We start from the raw sequence: 20,791 nt of genomic DNA, 5'->3' as shown, positions 1-20,791 counted from the left end.
TAAAAAAAAAAAATTCCCTTGGGTAATAATGCATTCAATCTTGCTAAAACCTCTCAGTACTGGAACATCTTCATCACAGAATGCACATACAGGGTTTAGCACAAATGTAGGAAATAATCAGATTTGCTATGGCATCATTGAATAAATAACAAAAAAGCTTGCACCACTTTAGAAACAGGTGTCCTAGATATCAGGGGAAGGCAGCAGTCAGGAAAGACCCAGATTACAGAGCCAAAGCCAGGAGCAGAGACTAAAACCATAGAGGCCTGTGAGGGTATGCAGCCAACTGCATGCATGGCAGGACACGATGGCTGCCCTCACCAGAACCAGTGTGAGCCACAGCCCCCCAAGGGCTCCAGAGCCAGGATGGACCATGCCTGCTCAGGGAGAGCTGTGCCTGCCCAGGAAGGGCCATATCTGCCCCAAGGAGAGCCATACTTACCCCAGGGAGAACCTCACCTGCCCCAGGGAGACCTCACCTGCCCCAGGGAGAACCTCACCCGCCCCCAGAGGGCCATACCTGCCCCAAAGCATGCTGCAGCAGTGTTGGGTGCCCAACAAACCGTACGTTATCAATCTTCAGTTCAAATTTTTGGCCACACATTTCAGACTTGGTTGCCAAAATTGTTGCCAGAATGACATCTGAAAACCTTAAAATTAAAAAAGGGCAGAGTAGAAATAAGTAAACAAAGTGCCACAGTACCATGCCCACCTGCCCTCAGAGGGGAAAGGCCTCAGGACATGGCAGCTTCGTGCGTGGAGTGCTCTACCCCCACTGCTGACCTGGAAGCTTCTATCAGTTGCCCTTTGGAAGCGATCCCCAAGATTAGGGACATAAAATCACCAGAATTACAAGGCAAAAGGCATGAAAAGCATAGACTGAAGGCACATGCTGTCATTTCTTGGCATGCTCTATGAAATTCAAGAGAGAAAACAAGTTGCAGTTTGCTTTTAAAGGGAGGACAACAGCTGGAGCCGGCACTGCCCTAAGTAGCCACTCATTAAGGCACACGAGGATTGGGGGGCTCCCAAATGGCCCAGGTTTGCTGGGCTGACCCCTCAACCCCCAGGACCTCCCACCCCCAGGTGTGTAAAGGACAACACTAACTGCAGTGTGCTAATTACCTTCCTCACAGCACGGCTGCCCAGTCGTTCCCTCCTGAACATTTCAACCTTCTACTTTTTAACTAGGGAAGAAACTTTTAAGATGTGCAAAATCTGTAGGACCGATGATGTGATAAGAACTTGAGGATGCACAGGACCGGATGCCGTGGTAAAGTGGGAATGGCTGTAGTGTGACAGCAGGTTTGGCTACGATCTCTGCAAACTACAGAGCTCATCCCTTCTCAAGATGCCTCTGTACACTTATGTCTCCCCACTAGCAACCCTGTGCCTTCCTGCCCAAGGGGATGCAGATAAGGGAGAGTCACCAGAGGAAAGAGAGTGCTGGGGGTGCTGTGCAGACTCTTATCTCAGAGCCCAGGCTCCAGGGACCTCCACTCTAGAAACACCCATGTGCTGTGTCTGATCAGGAGCCAGAAGGGAGACAAGTCCTGTGCTCATTTCTCCACCTGGGAAAGCATCTCTAAAATCCAGGTCAGATGGGCACACTGTGCTGGGGAAGGTGGCTCCAGCTCCTCCAAGGCCATGCTCTGCCCCTGGGCAACGAGACCCCTACCGTCCTGAAGAGGCCAATGAGGACAGATGCTCCAGTGTGCGTCCTGGGCCTTCACTGAGGAGCTACAGTCAATGAGGGACCAGATGCTTCTCTCCTAGAGGAGCTTGCTACAGGACGGCGGCAACTAAACCCCAAAGGGAAGCTCTGCGGCAGACTGCGGCCACAGGGCAACTCTGAAATAGCTAATGAATGGCTCTGACATGAAGTGAGCTAGGAGGGGGGTCAGTGCTCTGGGCTCCCATACTCGGCGGGGCTCACTGTCCAACACACTTGAAACCAGCCTGGAGCAAGGGCCTCGCTGTGTCACCAGCACCTACACTAAAGCAAGGCAGGCCGCTGTGGGACTCTTTCCAGGCCTCTCCCCCGCAGGCAGGACGGAAGCCAAGGGGGGCTGGTCACACTGCCCTCCAGCCTTCCCCCAGGACCTACGTGGTCCTCTAGGTGCCCTTGGTCGCTCTGTGGTCCCCAAGCAAACCGGATGCAGGGGGTTGGGTCAGAACGGGCTGCCCTGCCTCCTGCACGGTCAGGACTGCAGTTGGACCTCCTGATACCAATGTTGTCAGAGACATTCTGGGAACCTTGAGACCCACAGCTCAAGCCCTCGGCTGCCCAATGTGGGTCATTCCTTCCCAGGAATACCGCTCTCTGGGAGTGAATAAACCAGAGATGGAAGATTCCAGAGTCTCAGGCAGGAGGCATTACATGCTTTCTTCAAAAACTCCCTGGCTCACTCTGTCCTGTAACTCCCACCTAAGGGACACAGTGACGGTGGAGAGGGCTCAGGATGGCAAGACCCTAATAAACACATCTGCTCTAGTAGCTGATCCAGTGCTAATATTTCATACGCTATCTAAACACACACTACCCCTCCACTCTGCCACCCAGTGATACAAGGGATACAGAGATAACAGACAGAAGAACAACTTCCTACCATTCCAGAGGGTTCACTATTTCTTGTGATATCCAAAAATCTCCACTAAAAACCTCTGCTCCATCACAAAGAGCCATAGATGGGCCTCGGCCCTGGCCATTAGCCACCAGTCCAGGAACCCAAGTCTGGCTGTGAGATTCAGAGGCAGACGGTGGTGGCCCAGCTCACCTTTATAAATATCCAAACCCAAGAGGTACCCTTCCAAGAGCCAAATAAAAAGCACTTCCCCGTCTGAGTCCAGAAAGGACAGAACAGAGGAGGCCAACTTGAGAGCCGTGTACTGCTGAAGTGAAAAGCCACGCTGCCCTACATGGCCCATCAGGGAGGCCTCTCCGGGGTGGCCAGCAGGACGGCACTCAGCTGCTCTGCGTGTCTGAGCTAGTGTGACCCACACAGGAACCCGCTCACAGGACACTAATATCACACATTTACGATTAAAAAAAAAAAAAATACTTGAGTGGATTATACTTCACGTTCTGCGTCTGCCGACGTAGCACTCACCAACTCAGAGTTCTATCGTGAGATTTGGGGGAGGGGACATAACTGATGGAAACAGCAAAGTGAAACAAAAATAACTGACAATATTTGTTTTCAGAATTTACAAAAATCCTTTCCCCTTGCTTTGAGGAGGAACAGCCTGGGAAATATGTTACAACAGAATAAAACAACTGGGGGATCCCTGGGTGGCGCAGTGGTTTGGCGCCTGCCTTCGGCCCAGGGCGCGATCCTGGAGACCTGGGATCGAGTCCCACGTCTGGCTCCCTGCATGGAGCCTGCTTCTCCCTCTGCCTGTGTCCCTGCCTCTCTCTCTCTCTCTCTCTCTCTCTCATGAATAAATAAATAAAATCTTTAAAAAAAAAAAAAAAAAAGAATAAAACAACTGTTATAAAAACTAACATTCCCGAAAGAACTTCAAAGTTCAAAAAACATAAAAGCTTTTGAGATGAACCAGCCCATCTGGAAAACAGGCAGGGCCTTCCACTGCTGCTGGGATACTCAGGAGGGGCTTTTCCTCTGGCTTGACAAAAAAAAAAAAAAAAAGAGAGAGAGAGACAGTGTGGAAAGGAACTCCCCTCTGCCTCCAGCCGTTTAAGGGGAGAGGGGTGGCTCACAGATGCTCCAGGCACCCCCAATAACCGGGGGGATGCCCCATCAGGGGCACAGGGGAGAAGGGCCATATAAGCTCCACGGGAACATGTCTGCCTCTCACGAGCACACATACATCTAAGTCCAAGCATCACATTCAACACCTGGTCCTCAGAAGAGGCCTCCTACAACCCCTCTGAGAAATGAAGGCAAGAAGCAATGACCAAGGGTCTCTGTAGGGGGAGGCTGCTAGAGAGGTAAGGAGCCCTGTTCTTGCTTGCCTACCACCTTCCTGGGGCCACTGGGGCCTTCCTGGAGGAGGGGAGGTCTGTGTGCACACCTGGTCCCAAAAGTCTCCCTGGCCCTGGCCAACGTTGTCTTGGCCTCCCAGGTAATGTGGAAAAGCTGAATAACTCCAGGTGGAGAAAGGGCAGGGGCCGTGGGAAGCCTGCGTGCTCGTGGGGGATTGGGCAGTGAGGTCCGAGCCAGAGCCTGTGTGCCTCGTTAGTCATTCTTCAACACTGAGGGCGATCAGGAGTTAAGCACAATTACAAGAGAAGGCAGCAGGAATCAAGACAGGCAGGTGGTGGAGAAGTCTTGCTCTTACCCTGCAACCAATCGCTCATCGGTTGGAGGACATGGCTCGCTGGAATGGGAACAGGACCATCAAGACCAAACAAACACACCGATTTTAAAAATCATGAATCATTACAAGGCTGTTTCATTAAAACGGTATTAACGTCTAGCAGAAGCACCACCGTAAACGTTAACTGCGGAGAGCAAGGCTGAGCAACTTACCGGACAAGAAAGAAGAGACAGACGCTTGCCAAGGGGAAGACTTACCACGGTTTTCTCACAAAAGCTCAGACTCCCACAGGTAAACAGAGCCTGGGCACAAGTGAGAGCCCATTTTCAGAAGCAAGAGCGAGGCTAGAAGATCTGCGTCGGAGCCCAGCACCACACACACTAGCCGGACACCCACGCACAAGCACTGCATCTCGGGAAGGTCCGCGGAGATTCCCGTCCAGAAAAGCCTTATGAGGACCGCAGGATGCCACTGAACACTCAGCCCCAACTCTTGAGATACTGTGACTGCCTACGCACCCGCGCTCACTGAGCCTCTGCTCAGCACAGAACCACGGGCCCTCTGGCAGCAAGGACGCTGTGGCGAGTCTGTACATGATGTATGGGACCTCCGCGCTGCGCAACATTAGTTTTTTAGAGACTATGTTTAAAAGAGTCACGTTACTGTGCAGCGGACCGTGTTCTGGGACAGGCTGCTTTCCCAGTATCCAGGACACAGAAAGGAGGCCAGACCCCAGACTAGAGACAGCACTGGAGGGACAAGAGCCGGCCGTGCCGCCGTGCCACGATTGCGGGGCCGCCCCGCGGGGCCTGCTGCTCCCACAGCTCTCACCAAGGCACACAAGCCACAGACCCACGTGAGAGAAACACACAACAGGGAGCTCCTGTTTTCAACAGCTCCCAAAGGTCAGTTCATCAGTGTGCACAGTATGGAAGGGGTAAGACGTTTTGTGGGCCTTCCCAAGATCACCCTGGTCAGAATCCCCTAGAAGCCCAAGTCCAACTCCTACAACTTTCATCTTCGGCAAGCAGACAGGTCACAACAAAACCCCTCTACTTTCAAAAGGGAAGAAGCATGTGGGGCTTCCAAGTATCAGCAGCCGTCTTTTCTAACGCTGTGGAGGAGACATGTTAAGCCCCCCACCCCCCACAGCATGTTCCATGAACCTGTGTCCGCCCCTCTGAGGGAGGCAGAGGCACCAGCCAGTACTCTCACCAAGACCCAGATGTTCCCACAATAGCAGACCTGGGAGGGGGAGGCCAAGGTGCCTTGCCACCCTCAGGCAACTTAAGAAGACTGAGGGTGGTGGTAAACTGAGGCTGTGGTACGAGGAAGGGGCCCAAGATCACACAATGCAGGTGCACAATGAGAGTCACACCCAGAACCCAAACCACTACTTGTCCCAGCACACGGCCTGCAGGCATGAGCCCGTGTGGATGCGCCAGCGTAGACCTACTGGCTGGGCCAGGAAAGGGCTGGGGAATGCCCAAGCTTGAGGACAACACTACTTATCTGTCTTCTGTGCATTGACTTCAGGTCTAGGAAGCAGGGACCACTTCCTATCACGTGTCCACACACACACTAGTAGGAGCAAAGCTATCAGGAGAGGCCTGCTGGGGCCCCCTGTGCACCTGGTATAGAGGACCAGCGGCGTGTCAGTGTGCAAACCCTCCCATCCAGCGGAGGGTGTGGATGTGCCCCAAAGCTGACCCACTACTTAGAGAGGGGTGGGCAGCACTGCCACCTGATTCCACCGCCCCCACAACACCAACAGAGAATTAAAAGGTATGGCCAGAAATCTTTCATGCTTCCAAGGTCTCCTGGATGATATCCCAAGTAAAATGATTTCTGAGTGTTTCAAAATGAAGTCGACTCTTCTCCAAGCTACCACCTTCCCCTTCTCTGAGACAGTACCCAGAACAATCTGACTGGGAGGGATGGTGCCAGTGACACCCTTTGTGACTGACAGCAGGCTTTCTCCAGGACCTCTCCTAATGGTTTTTGCCCCTGCAAGTGTGGTGGATGCAAAATGCTATTAAGCATGACCTCCCCAGGGGCACCTGGGTGGCTCAGTCAGTGAAGCATCAGCCTTGGGCTCAGGTCATGATCCCAGGGTCCCAGGATCGAGCCCCATGTCAGGCTCCCTGCTCGTCAGGGAGCCTGCTTCTTCCTCTCCCTCTGCCCCAGGGTGTGCTCTATGTCTCACTCACTCCTTCTCAAATAAATAAAAACCTTAAAAAAACAAAGCAAAGTATGAGCTCCCTGGTCCCCAATACTCATCCAACAGGAGTGCTACAACTTTCCTACATTTGAATTTCAAACCTTAAAGACAACGGACAGTATCCATTTTCTTCTCTCCTACTGAATTCTATGAGGCTTTTTTTTTTTTTTAATAAAAGAGTTTACTGTGTTTTTTTTTTAAACCTGACAGTTAATTCTTATACCCTGAACCAGCACACGCGCTAAGCCACTGTTGTCCAACAGAACTTTCTACAGTGGTGGAAATACTCTAAATCTGAACTACTCAGATAGTAGCCAGTAGTCACCTGCAGCCCCCAAGCACCTGAAATGCGATGGAGGAACTGATTTTTTTTTTTTTTTCCATTTCTATTTAAATGGTGACTTCACGCCTGGGCAGCACAGCCCGCATCCTCATCCCTCCAGGGCAGGGCCCATCTCTCAGCACACTCAAGATGCTGCACGAGTGGCCTATTAACATGGCTTCTGTCTGACAAAACAACAAGCAGGGACATTCTACTGGTTCCAGAAAAAAAGCACCTTAGACCCCTGAGAACACTGTACTGCTCCAGGAAGATGTCTGAGCCATGACACGGCTCCCCAGGCACCAGAGGCTTGGCAAGCCAATGTGACGAAATACAGCTGGGCGCTCAGAGGTATTACCCGTATCTCTGAAAACAAGGGCGGGTGGGGAGTGGGATCATCAGATGCTATGATGTGCTACAATTACCAAAGGAGGTAATTCTTAAACTTAAGGAGAGAGTACAGAGAACCAGCTCTTATTGAACAGGGTATCTGTGATCCCGATAGGCCCACAATGTCTTGCTCCCTTCCCATGGTTTCTCCTCTTCTTTATGCTAAATATTGAAATAATTCTCTAGAAACTTTCTCTTAGTCTTTTGTTACAAGCCTTGAGAGTTAACAGCAGGGGTCAGGCACTGCCAGCCTCCCAGGAATCCCACAGAGACCTTTCCCAGAGCACTTTCTGCATCTTCTGCAGCCTGAGCCTGACATCTGCGGAGCTCCGGAAGGGCAAGCAGGTGGCCAGCCCTCCTCTAAACAAATCTATGCCACAGGTGGAGGACAAAATGCACCCACCCCACGGGGCAGGGCAAAAAGCTTTCTGTGCACCTGTAGCCAAGTGGAGTTTGTTCCAAGTGGCCCACGTCAGAGGACACGGTGAGCACGGCTTCTACATCAAGCAGGACCACCCATGGATTTCCAACGGTCAGTTCCCCACACCCCCTGCCCTCTCCTTCAAAGCTTGCTGCCCTCAGAGGCGGTCACTGGTCATGCCAGAGGCCCCCAATATCCTCACAAAAAAGGCTAAAAACCAGACCTGTGGAACTGCACAATACCATGGCAGGTGTGGTGCCTCGTCACGAGAACTGAGGAACTGAGGAGACTATGCTCGTCCACTCCACGGCAGAGGCCGGGTGGGGGCCTCGGCTACTCCGCCATGGCACGGTGCAGGCTGTCTTCCCCTCATGCATGTCCCAGCTGTGTACAGAGGCACCAGGACTGGCTACCTAAAATCCTTCCTCCTTCAACTGGGCCTGTTACCACGTACTAAGCTTTACAACGAACATAAGACAATGACCACAGTGGTCATTTCTGATGCTTGCCACCTGACAGCACTTCCCAGGAAAAGCAGGGGGAGGACACACAGGAAGGAAAAGACCTGGGACGCCTGGGCAGCTCAGTGGTTGAGGTCTGCCTTCGACTCCGGGGTTCCCGGATCGAGTCCCGCATCGGGCTCCTGCAGGGAGCTGGCTTCTCCCTCTGCCTGTGTCTCTGCCTCTCTCTGTGTCTCTCATGAATAAATAAATTCTTTAAAAAAAATTTTAAAAAGGAAGGAAAAGACCTTTCACCTCTGCCCTAAAGGAGCAAGGGTCACAGCAGCCCTGGCTCTCAGCCCTCCTCACCACCTGAACAAGCACCCACATGTGACTTCTGGGCGCACACTTGAAGAGTCAGGTCTGAAGACAGCACCGGGGTCTGCTTCTCTCCCTGTTCCTCTCTCTCACAAAAGAAAAATGTTCTCTCTGGTCTCATCTGTTCTCCAGTCGGCTTCACCCAGAACTAGTTCCACGGCTGGAACGTGTGACCAAACTATGCAGCAAGTCAGACATTGGTGGCACCCCCTCAGCTCTGTACAACTTGAAATACCCACCCAACAGGAAAAGGACAGCAGGTTTCTCACGGGAGACCACCTCTGGGTCCCAGGCCTGGGGGCAGGACAAGCCCCATCACAGTGACTGCAGGCTCTTACCTGGAATCACCGTCCTGGTCGTCAGCGTGGTCTCCAGTGTTGTTGACGGCATATCTGCTACGAGGCTTATCTGAGTGAGGGCAAAAAGGGGAGAGCAGCTAGAAAACAGGATCCATCCACATCCAGGAGGATGGTGACAGCTTCTAAAACGTGGTTTAGGGGCGCCTGGGGGGCTCAGCAGCTGAGCGTCTGCCTTCGGCTCAGGGTGTGATCCCAGGCCCTGGGATCGACTCCCGCATCGGGCTCCCGGCAGAGACCCTGCTTCTCCCTCTGCCTGTGTCTCTGCCTCTCTCTGTGTCTCTCATGAATTAAAAAAAAAAAAAAAGTAAAAAATAAAACGTGGTGTATATACACAATGGCCATAAAAAGAAGAGTTCCTGGGATCCCTGGGTGGCGCAGTGGTTTGGCGCCTGCCTTTGGCCCAGGGCGCGATCCTGGAGACCTGGGATCGAATCCCACGTCGGGCTCCCGGTGCATGGAGCCTGCTTCTCCCTCTGCCTGTGTCTCTGGCTCTGTCTCTGCTTGTGTCTCTGGCTCTGTCTCTCCTTCTATCTCTCAAGAATAAATAAATAAAATATTTAAAAAAAAAAAAAAAGAAGAAGAAGAGTTCCTGATACATGCTACAACACGGAGAACTGGAAAACATTAAACTCAGTGAAGGGAACCAGACACTGAAGGACAAATACTGCGTTTATTTTTTTTTGTTGTTAAGATTTTATTTATTCATGAGAGACAGAGAAGCAGAGACACAGGCAGAGGGAGAAGCAGGCTCCATACAGAGATGGCCCCTCACTCAGCGAGAGGAATCCACTGGAAGATCCTCTCCCTCCGCGCCTCCCCCCACTACATGTGCTCACATATACACATGCTCTCTCTTAAATAAATAAATCTTTTTTAAAAAAAAGTTATATTTTCCGGACGCCTGGGTGGCTCAGTGGCTGAGCATCTGCCTTTGGCTCAGGGCGTGACCCCGGGGTCCTGGGATCGAGTCCCGCATCAGGCTCCCCACAGGGAGCCTGCTTCTCCCTCTGCTTGTGTCTCTGCCTCTCTCCGTGTCTCTCAGGAATAAATAAATAAATAAGATCTTTAAAAAAAAAGGAAAATATGTTCACTCAGTCATAAGACAAATGTACATCAAAACCACTATCAGGACACCTGGATGACTCAGGTGGGACTCCCATTTCAGCTCAGGTCATGCTCTCAGGGTGGTGAGACTGACCCCCCCCCCCCCCATGGGGCTCCACGCTGAGCACGGAGCCTGCTTAGGATATGTTCATTAGGGATCCCTGGGTGGTGCAGCAGTTTAGCGCCTGCCTTTGGCCCAGGGCGCGATCCTGGAGACCCGGGATCGAGTCCCACGTCGGGCTCCCGGTGCATGGAACCTGCTTCTCCCTCTGCTTGTCTCTCTCTCTCTCTCTCTCTCTCTCTCTCTCTCTGTGTGTGACTATCATAAATAAATACAAAAAAAAAGAATTAAAAAAAAAAAAAAAGGATATGTTCATTATCCCCTAGATCCAACCATCCTACTTTGGGGAACTGATCCTCTATTCGGAAAAATGATAATGTTTACAGAAAAATACATTGATACTGTTTATATTAGCCAAAGTTTGGAGACAACTTTTTTTTTTAAATATTTTGAGAAAGTGAGAGAAAGGTAAGGAGCTGGAGGTGAGGCAGAGGGAGAAGCAGGCTTCCCACCGAGCAGAGAGCCCAACCTGGGGCTCGATTCCAGGACCCCGAGATCATGACCTGAGCCCAGGGTGGATATTTAAACCACTGAGACATCCAGGCGCCCATGGAAACAGCTCAAATGCCCATCAACAGAGGACTAAATAAATAAATCATAGTATGTTCATCCCATGACTCTGGCCATAATCCCAAATGTATATTCAAGATGTAAAGTGAATAAGAAAACAACAGGGCAAAAGTGTGTGTAGTGTGTTCACTTCTGCTTAGAAAATAAAACATGGGGGCGCCTGGCTGGCTCTGTCAGAAGCACATGCAACTCCTGAGCTAAGGGTTTCGAGTGGAAGCCGGACATGGTGTGTAGAGATTACTCAAAATAAAAATTTGAAAAACATAGGATTTTTTAAAAAGTGTACACATGCTTGTGTTTACACGGAAGATTCAGGGAAAACGCACAAGAAAACAGTAGCAGCAGCTGCCCCTACGAGGGAAAAGGAGTGGCTGGGCTTCAGTGTGGGAAAGATCGTCCACGTCCCTTTCGTCATCTATACCTTTTGTACCTTTAAAACCTGTACCATGTTAGCGAATTTAAATGTAATTTTAAGACAAAATGTAGATGAAGAACTGCACATTCGTGATAGTGACAGACCGCAAGTGACCTCAATGTGTATCCACAGGGGAAGGTGGGGGGGGGAGCTTTCTACACCCTGGGAAGGGCTCCACGGAGAGAGGGGACCGTGGCAGGACCGCGCGCGGCCCTACAGCAGGGGCAGGTGCCCGAGGGCAGGTGCTCGCCCGCGAAGGCGGGGCGGGGGTCCGGGAACGCAGGGCCTCTAGGGCCTCTACCTGCAGGTTTGTGTTACTCAAGCTGACAACGTTCATACGATGCTTAGATACACACTTAACGACTGGAGGCACTGCTGGGCGTCGGCGGGTGGGATTACCGTGATGCTTCTGACTGTGCTTTTCCGAACGCATGGAGCAGGCATTGGCCTCAAGGTCCACGGCGCGCCAGTCGGCGCGCGGGGTGGGGGGGGGGGGGCGGTACAGAGAAGGCGGCAGGGGGGGGAGGGGGAGGGGAGAGAGAAGGGGAGAGAGAAGGGGAGGGGGAAGGGGGAGAGGGAAGGGGAGGGGGACGGGGGACGCAAGGGAGAGGAGAGGAGTAGGGGAGGGGGGTAGGGTGGGGAGAGGGGAGGAGCAGGGAGGGGGGAGGAGCAGGGGGAGGGCAGGGAGGGGGAGGGCAGGGAGGGGGGAGGGGAGGAGCAGAGGGAAAGGGGCAGGGGGAGGGGGGCAGGGGAGGGGAGCGCCGGGCCCCGCGCCCGCGCTCACTTACTTGTCTGGGACGCGGGGTGCTCCTGGCTCCTCTGGAAGGGGTACCTGAACAGCAGCTTATTGCCCCTGCTGCCCGAGCTCACCAGAATCACGCTGATGGGGCTGGTGTTGTCGCCCATCGTGCCACGGCGGGGGGGCGGGGCCGGGCCCTGGGGGCGGGGCTTGTGCCGGGGCGGGGGCGGGGCCTAGTGCCCAGAAGCCGGTGGGGGCGGCCGGGCCGGCGGGGGCCCGGAGGAGGCCGGGCCGCGGGGCGGGAGGCCCCGGGCGGGGCGGAAGGGGCCTGACGAGGTCGCGCCCAGGGCCGCGGGACGGGGACGCCGCGAGCCTCCACACCCACGCCCGCCCCCCAGCGTCCGCCGAGGCCCGCGCGACGAGGCCAAGCAGCCCCGCAGAACACGCCTGCGCAGGGGGGTGGGGGGGAGCGTCCGCGCAGGCGCAGGAGACCAGTGAGCAGGCGAGCTGCGCGCACGCGCGGGGCCGGTCAGAAGGCGGGGCGCATGCGCGGGGCCGCCTGCCTGCCCGGGAGGAAGGGACCCACCCCCCGGCGTGGACGGGGCGGAGCGCGTTCCGCGAGCCCGCGGCTCGAACTCCAGGTCGGTAAGGAACGGAAGTTAAAGAAGTGTAAACACCTCCTCAGGGGGCCAGAGGCCCAGGTGACAGCTTCCAGGAGGCCCCTGACCCCACAGGGCTGGGGCGCGTGGGTGACACGCCGCCTGCAGAAGTCAGGTGGCACTTAGAGATCTCCGTCCCCCGGGCGCCCGGAAAGTCCGCGGAGGAGGGAACACGTGCGCGTCCCGCGAGGGAGTCGTGTCCGGAGCTCGCGGACGACACAGCGGACCTAAGGGCTCAGCAGAGAGCAGAACCGACGACGGACAGCTGGGCGCCCGGGGCGCTGGCGGCCGGGGCAGGAGGTGTCTGAGCCACGCCGGGGTGCAGGCATTCAAAAATCATACACAGAAGCTTAAAAAAAGTGGGCAAAGGATGTGAAAGGCCATTTCTCCAAAGAATGCAGACAAATACCCAGCAAGCTCATGAAAAGGTGCCCCACATCCCTGCAGATACACGTCACACCCGCAGGCGCGGTGACCTGAGCCCAAAGAACAGGGGTTGGCGACCCCGGGGTCACCTGCGGCGGGAGTCACGGGCCTCACCTGCTGCAGGGGGAGTCACAGCCCTTACCTGGTGCGGGGGGAGTCACGGCCCTTACCTGCTGCGGGGGGAGTCACGGCCCTCACCTGCTGCTGCTGAGAACCCGAAATGGTGCAGCCACCTTTGAAAACAGGCGATCCTGAAGGAGGTTGAACACGGACTTCCCGTGTGGCCCAGCCGTCCCCCTCCTAGCTGTAGACCCGAGACCAATGAAAACATCAGCTCACACAGAAACTGCTATGTTCACAGAGCATCGTTCAGAGCAGCTGAAATCAGCTGATGGGTCGACGATACAATACGGTATAAGCCAAACAATGAAATAGTATTCAGCCATAAAAGGGAACGAAGTACGCGGGTGCGACGGAACCCTGGAAGCACACACGCGTGTGGTTCCACGCATTTGAAATGTCCAGAGCAGGGTTAGCTACAGAGAAAGAAAGTAGAGTAGGTTTTGGGCTGGGGGTTGGAGTGTGTGGCTGCTGGGGCACGCAGCGTCTCTCCGCGTGATGAAAATGTTCTAAGATTGATCGTGGTGATGGTTGCACAGCCCTCTGTACGAAAACCCACTGAACTGCACGCTTTATTTTTTTTAAGATTTTGTATATTTTATTCATTTGAAAGCACTTGCACACATGCCTCTCTCTGTGTATCTCACGAGTAAATAAATAAAACCACTGAGCCACCCGAGCTGCCCCCCCTTTTTTTTTCCTTAAGATTATTTATTTATTTATTATCACAGATTCTGCAGGCCTTTTTACTAGTGTCATAAAGTTTTGGTTTTATGGAAAATCCACAGGTTTCTGAGTTCTTCAGTTACCAGGAAAGTCCCTAGGATGGAAATGTGGGCACAGGAGGAGGTGGTGACGCCCCAGGAGCTGGGGCGATGGGGAAGAGGAAACTGTCATCTGGGGGACAGCCAGCTGCAATCAGGGCGGCCTCTCTACAGGGACACTGGGAATCTGCGAGGACCTGCACATGGGGTCCAGGACTCTGGTGCAGGCCTCCTTTCTCTGAGTTCCCTGACCATGCTGCTGCCCCTTTGGGCAGTTTCATGACTCCAGAACTTGGGAGAGGAAGCCTGATGTCCAGTGGCTGTCCCTGACCTGGGGGAGGGCCCAGACTTGGAGGAACCCAGCATTCTCCAGTTGCTGACTCAGGGCCCGCTTTCTGCTAGTAACCTGCACAAGAGCATCTGCTGTTTATTTTTCTGGCTATATGGTTAATATTTTATCAAGAGATTGGAACCCATGAAACGTAAAGGGAGACCACCAGGACCCAGGCCACAGAGGTCCCGAATGCATCCCTTCCTAGGCTGCCCTAGCAGGGCTCAGGTGTGAGGCTCTCCAGGGCTGGACTGGAAGGAGCGGAGATCTGACTCCCACACCACCCTCCCTGGCAGCATCTCAGGGTCCACGCCGGTCTGCCTCACTGGGCTATTACAGCAGTCAGAGTATGTTGTCATTCCCTGGCCAGTCCAGTCTGGTGCTGGCAGCTGGAGGGACCCAGAGGAGGCTAGCCCTGCTTTGGGCCTCCCCATCTGTGACACAGTTGGAGCAGGTGGCTTCTAAATGTGGTCCTAGCTCAAAGCCCTCACAGTCTCCTGGACAATGATGTGCCCAGGGCCAACCTTAGCTCACAGCCTCAGACTTCCCTGCTAACACCCCATGCCTCTACATCCTCATTTTAAATTTAAATAAGTCTGTTTAGTAGCCTACTTTTTTGAAGATAACTGGATTCTTGGAAACCAAAATTCCCGACCCTTCCACTCACCCTGGGTCCCCCCCTGGGCAGGGCTAGGAGGCCACTTGATGGGTCAGGCCTTTCAGTCCTGCCACTTGTTCTGGGCCCAATAGAGCTGCCACTGCCTGTCAGAGGGCCAGGCGGGCTCACATTCCCTATCTCAGACCCCTCAACCTCTGCACCTTCTCCGCTGCACTGCTCCTGCCCAGAAAGCATTACCCACTCACCATAGAAACTACAATAATCTTGAATTCAGGACACCTGGGTGGCTCGGTGGTTGAGCATCTGCCTTCAGCCCAGGGCTTGACCCCAGGGTCCCAGGACCGAGTCCCATATCGGCTCCCCGCATGGAGCCTGCTTCTCCCCCTGCTTGTGTCTCAGCCTCTCTCTTTCTGTGTCTCTCATGAATAAATAAAATCTTTTTAAAAAATATTTTAATCTCGAATTCACCCTGCTGTGTCTTGAGGTCCTGTGGCAACAGATCATCCCTCCTAGCAGTGAAGCGGGAGCTATTTTAAACCCCACCTGACAGGTTGGTGATGTTGAACCGGGGTTTACAAGGTTAATTAGCCTGACCAGGGCCACCCAGGAGCTGCTCTCAGGAAAGGGTCTCTTGACCCCATCACAGCCTTCTGCTAAGGCACCAGGGGCCCTCTGAGCTCAGCCCCAACTACACCAGCTCTGTGTGAGCCCAGAGCTTGGAGTTCAGCAAGTCCCAGTGTCCTGGAGCACTGCCCAGCTCGGGCTCCTTGTGTCCCAGGTGGGAAAACCCAGGCCGAGAGACAGAAGAGACTTGCCTGAGCCCCAAAGAGCCAGCAATGTGGCCCACTCCAAACCTACGTCTCCTCTACCTACGGGGCTGGTTCCCTCCTTCACCGAAACTTTGAACATTTCATAACCCTCCTGAGCCTCGATTTCCTTATCTTAAAGCATGTAATGATAATAAAAAAAAACTGCTCCCACAGAGAGCTGTGAGGACCAAACACCCAACATGGGGAGTGTTTGGTGCTGTACCCGGAATTCAGACAGCACACAGGACAGATGTTACTAAAGCCACAGCACACCTCACCTCACACCGTGTGCAAGACCAATCCAGGCGGGCTGTTGCCCAACTTCAAAGACCAAACAGTAAAGTTCTTATAAGGAAAAAATAAATAAATAAAGTTCTTATAAGGTAACATGGAAGGTTCTCTTCACCTCCGTGTCCACCACAACAATTACATCACTTTTTAGGAAATTGAGTTCAATTTCGCATAATGCAAAACTAATCATTCCAAAGTGAACAATTCAGTGGCATTTTGTATATTCACAGTGCTGTGCAACCATAACCAGAGTATTTTCATTATCCCAAAAGGAAACTCAGTACCCATTATGCAATCGCTGTCCCTTCCCCTCCCCACAGCCCCTGGCACCCACTCATCTGCTTTCTGTCGGAATGGATTTGCCCGTCTAACATTTCCTATGAATGGAATCATACACCATGTGGTCTTTGGTGTGTGACATCTTTCACTTGGTGGAATGTTTCAGGGTTCATCTACATTGTAGCAGGTGTCAGTGCTTCATAGAAAGCACTTCATAGAAATATTCTATAGAAAATATTTACTTTATTCGCTTCATAGAAATAAAGCGAATAAAGTGGATAATGTCTCACTGAATGGAAATACTGTAATTTGTTCATTCACTCGACTGATAGACATTTGGCTTTTGTAAATAGAAAGGTACAACAAAAAACAAAAAAAAACAAACAAAAAAAAAGGAAGGTACAACATTTTTAAATAGGACCAAAAAAAATAACTAAATTTTACTGTATTAAAATGATAAACTTTGGGACGCCTGGTGGCTCAGGGGTTGAGCGTCTGCCTTCAGCTCACGACATGACCCTAGGGTCCAGGGATCGAGCCCCACATCGGGCTCCCTGCGTGGAGCCTGCTTTCTCCCTCTGCCTGTGTCTCTGCCTCTCTCTGTGTGTGTGTCTCATGAATAAATACATAAAACCTTTAAAAAATAAAATAAAATGATAAACTTCTGTTCAACCAAAAAGAGTATTAAGAGTAGACTTAGGGGCACCTGGGTGGCTCTGTCGGGTAAGGGTCTGCCTTCGTCTCAGGTCATGATCCCTGGGTTCTGGGATTGAGCCCCGCATGTCAGGGTCCCTGCTCAGTAGCGAGTCTGTTTCTCTTTCCCCCTCCATCTCTCAACCCTAACTGTCCCCCACCCCACTCCTTCTGTCTCTCTCTCGCTTGTTCTCTCTTTCAAATAAATAAATAAAATCTTAAAAAAAAAAAAAAAAAGAGCAGAGTTAAACAACCGAATTGAGGGAGATATGACAGAAATCTGACCAGGAATTTTTTTTAAGATTTATTTATTTATTCACTCATGAGAGACACACGGAGAGAGGCAGAGACACAGGCAGAGGGAGAAGCAGGCTCCATGCAGGAGCCTGACGTGGTACTCGATCCTGGGACCCCGGGGTCATGCCCTGGGCTGAAGGTAGATGCTCAATCACTGAGCCATCCAGGCGTCCCTGACCAGGAATTTAGACCCAGACTGTACTTTAAATTTCTATAAACAATAAGGCTGGCAACACAGCAGAAAAACAGGCATGAGCTGGATACTACAAAAAAGAGGAAATGTTACAGCTGAAACTATATTGGGTGTCAACTATAATCGAATAAAATTTTAAAAGAGGAAATCCAGTTGAACAGCAAATATGGGAAAAGGGACCCAACCTCATTAGTCATCAAAAAAATGCAAGTTATGAGCACTGCAGAAGCACTAGACACCCACCAGAAAAGCTAAAACCTAAGGAGAGCAGGAGGCCGACTTGAAGAAATGTCTGGAAGGATGTTCCTACACAACAGCAGTGGGGCTGACAGGCGGTCTGGCACTATCCACTGTAGTTGAAAATACAGCTAGAAGCAGCCTTGGAAACAGTAACCCCACTCCTGGAAATAGGCCCAGTAGAACTGCAGGCCTGTGGCCACCAAGAGGCACATACCAGAATGTTCATTGCATTGTTGCTAATAGCCAAGACCTGAACAGCCAATATCCATCCCCAGCGCAGTGGATGAACTGCGGTCTGTTCTTACGAGGAAATACAGCAGGGGACCCCAGGGGGGCTCCGCGGTTTAGCGCCAACTTCAGCCCGGGGCATGACCCCAGGGTCCCAAGGTCAAGTCCAACGTCCTCCGTGCATGGAACCTGCTTCTCCCTCTGCCTGTGCCTCTGCCTCTCTCTCTCTGTCTCTCATGAATGAATAAATAAAATATTTTTTTTAAAAAAAAGGAAATACAGCACAGCAATGAAAATTAACACCCCACAACATGGCTGGGATGTCACGGACACGGGTGAAAGAAGGCAGACGCAGAAGAGGCCCATGGTATTGTTTCATGTACCTGAAGGTCGGAAGCAGGCTCAAACAACTGAAGCTTAAGAATGCATGTTTGGACGGTAAAATGTGACCAAAAAGCAAGAAAGTAAGTCAGGGTAGGGATCACGTTGGGGGAGGATGGGGTGCTGAGCATCCACTTTACATCAATTCATTAAGCTCCACATGAGGTGCCTGGATTATATTTCACAAAAAAAAAAAAAAGAAAGAAAGAAAAGAAAGAGAAAAGACAGAAAAGAAAAAAAGGATGGGACGTTTGCCCACAACAGTGGTCTGTGGGGCTTTGCGGCTGAGGCTAAGGACGGGCTGGAGGCTCTGCCAGGGGAGAGGAGGCCCCGAGGCCCGCTGGGGGTGAGGCAGGAAGGCACCCCCATTACTCCTGCTGGGAGACAGGCGGCTTCTGGGGAGGCCCACTCCGCCTCCAGGACACGCAGCACCTGCAGCCCCGGAGAGACCCCTACCTGGTCTGTGGAGCTAAGAGGAGGCATCCATGAGATGCTACTCCTGCCCTCGACACCTGATGATACCACCATCTCACATCTCAGGCACAGAAGAAATGAGTAACATGCCAGCACCGTGTGCGGCGCACGGAGGGTGCTCAATACTGGCTTATACGTGCTTTCCATATCACAGGCCTTGTCTAAGCCAAATTTTCTCTAAGAAATGGTTCAGCAAAATATCTGTGATCAAAAACTCCTTGTAAAGGAGACATTTGCTTCTGATTCTATAAAAAGTCCAGCAGGGTTTTGTGCAGATACCTCCTTGCCTGACTCCAAAATCCATATGGAAAGGCAAAGGAACTAGAATAACAAAAACCATTTTAGAAATGAAGAACAAGGTGGGGGGATTATTACACAATCCTTCACACTCGCAATGAGCTATAACTCACAGAGCACGCACTGCACTCATTTAAAGTGCAGTTCGGGGGCCTGGGGGGGCTCAGTCAGTTGGGCAAATTAACTGACTCTTGATTTCAGCTCAGGTCATGATCTCAGGGTTGTGAGGTCGAGTCCCAAGATAGGCTCTGCACTCAGTGTGAAGTCGGCTTGTCCCTCTGTCTCCCTGTCTCCATCCCCCTCTGCCCCTCCCCCTGCTTATGCATGTGTGCAAGCGCTCTCTCTGTCTTGCTCTCAAATGAATAAAATATACAAAATCCTTAAAAAATAAAGCGTGCAAATAAATAAGTCAATAAAGTGTGCAGTTCAGTGGGTTTTCGTACAGAGGGCTGTGCAACCACCACCACGATCAATCTTAGAACATTTTCATCACGTCGAGAGACGCTGCGTGCCCCAGCAGCCACACACTCCAACCCCCGACCCAAAACCTACTCTACTTTCTTTCTCTGTAGCTAAACCTGCTCTGGACATTTCAGATGTGTGGAACCACACGCGTGTGTGCTTCCAGTGTTCCTTCGCTCCCACGTACTTCGTTCCCTTTTATGGCTGAATACTATTTCATTGTTTGGCTTATACCGTGTTCTATCATCAACCCATCAGCTGATTTCGGCTGCTCTGATGATGCTCTGTGAACATAGCAGTTTCTGTGTGAGCTGATGTTTTCATTGGTCTCGGGTCTACAGCTAGGAGGGGGACGGCTGGGCCACACGGGAAGTCCGTGTTCCACTGCCAGGCACCCCTGGTCAATTTATTTCTTATAACAGAGTAGGAGAAGGCAGTTCCGGGGCACCTGCCTGGCTGGGTTGGTGGAATGTGCAACTCTTGGTCCTGGGATTGTGAGTTTAAGCCATTGGGTGTAGAAATTACTCAAAAATAAAATCTTTAAGGAGCACCTGGGTGGCTCAGTCAGTTAAGTATCTGCTTTGGGTTCAGGTCATGATCTTGGGGTCTTGGGATCGAGCCCCACATTGTGCTCTCTGCTCGGCAGGGACTTTGCTTCTCCCCCTCCTGCTACCTCTTCTCCCTTTGCCCCTTCTCTCCCCTCTCTTTCTCTCTCTCATGCTTCCTCAAAAAAATAAAATCTTTTTAAAAATAAAATAAAATCTTAAAAAAAAATAAAGGCATGGGGTGCCTAAGTGGCTCAGGTCATGATCTCTAGGTTCTGGGGCTGAGCCCCATGTTGGGCTTCTAGGTCAGCACGGAGTCTGTGTCTCCCTCTCTCTCTGCTTCTCACCCTGCCTGTGCTCTCTGTCTCTCCCTCTCTCTCAAATGAATAAATAAAACCTTTAAAAAAAAAGAATTTTCATAGCAGCTTTATTAGTAATAGCCCCAAAGTGGAAAAAGCCTCAACGTCTGAGTGAGCAAATAAAAAACAGACTGTGGCACGTTCCTACCGTGGAGCCTGAGTCAGCGATAGATAGAACCATTGGCACTTGTAACGACACGGGTGTCACGCCGAGTGAGAGAGACCAGTCCTGAAAGATCACACGCTGCGGATTCCATTTATGTGATACTCTTGAAAAAAGACAAAATTATGGTGGTCGTCAGAGTTTAGGCATGGAGGAGGCTGAGACAGCGCGTGGGAGTTCTGGGGGTCATAGAGCTGCCGTGTGCCCTAACTGGGGTGGGGGTGGGGTGGGTGAATTTATACATGTGTCAAAATTCACAGAGCAGTACACCGCAAATTTCAATGTTGTTTTGTGATAAACTGTAAAGGAATATTTTGCCTCATTTAGTTACCGTGATAATATGGTGAGCAGTACTGCGATCCCTAATAGCACGATCCTAGAACTCTTATTAATCTGACAC

At 51.8% G+C, this 20,791-nt stretch overlaps 1 protein-coding gene across 5 annotated transcripts in view; it reads right to left on the bottom strand.

The window, feature by feature from the left end:
• The window catches only part of NPRL3 (NPR3 like, GATOR1 complex subunit), a 69,150-nt gene that overhangs the window by 26,227 nt on the left and 22,132 nt on the right, over window positions 1–20,791 (bottom strand). Inside the window, exons 3-7 of one of the 5 annotated variants that reach the window (XM_041747295.1) lie at window positions 20,377–20,497; window positions 11,811–13,150; window positions 8,792–8,861; window positions 4,303–4,341; window positions 521–650 (exon numbers count right to left, since the gene is read on the bottom strand). In XM_041747295.1, coding sequence (XP_041603229.1) covers window positions 521–650; window positions 4,303–4,341; window positions 8,792–8,861; window positions 11,811–11,928 — 357 coding nt within the window. In that variant the 5' untranslated portion in view covers window positions 11,929–13,150; window positions 20,377–20,497. Of the gene's footprint in view, window positions 1–520; window positions 651–4,302; window positions 4,342–8,791; window positions 8,862–11,810; window positions 13,370–20,376; window positions 20,498–20,791 lie in introns of those variants that run through there. The other 4 variants (XM_041747294.1, XM_041747296.1, XM_041747293.1 and 1 more) reach the window with 4 other exon arrangements.

Source organism: Vulpes lagopus, chromosome 3 (assembly GCF_018345385.1).
Source record: "Vulpes lagopus strain Blue_001 chromosome 3, ASM1834538v1, whole genome shotgun sequence".
NCBI lineage: Eukaryota > Metazoa > Chordata > Mammalia > Carnivora > Canidae > Vulpes > Vulpes lagopus.
This window is presented reverse-complemented; position numbering and strand designations above follow the sequence as displayed.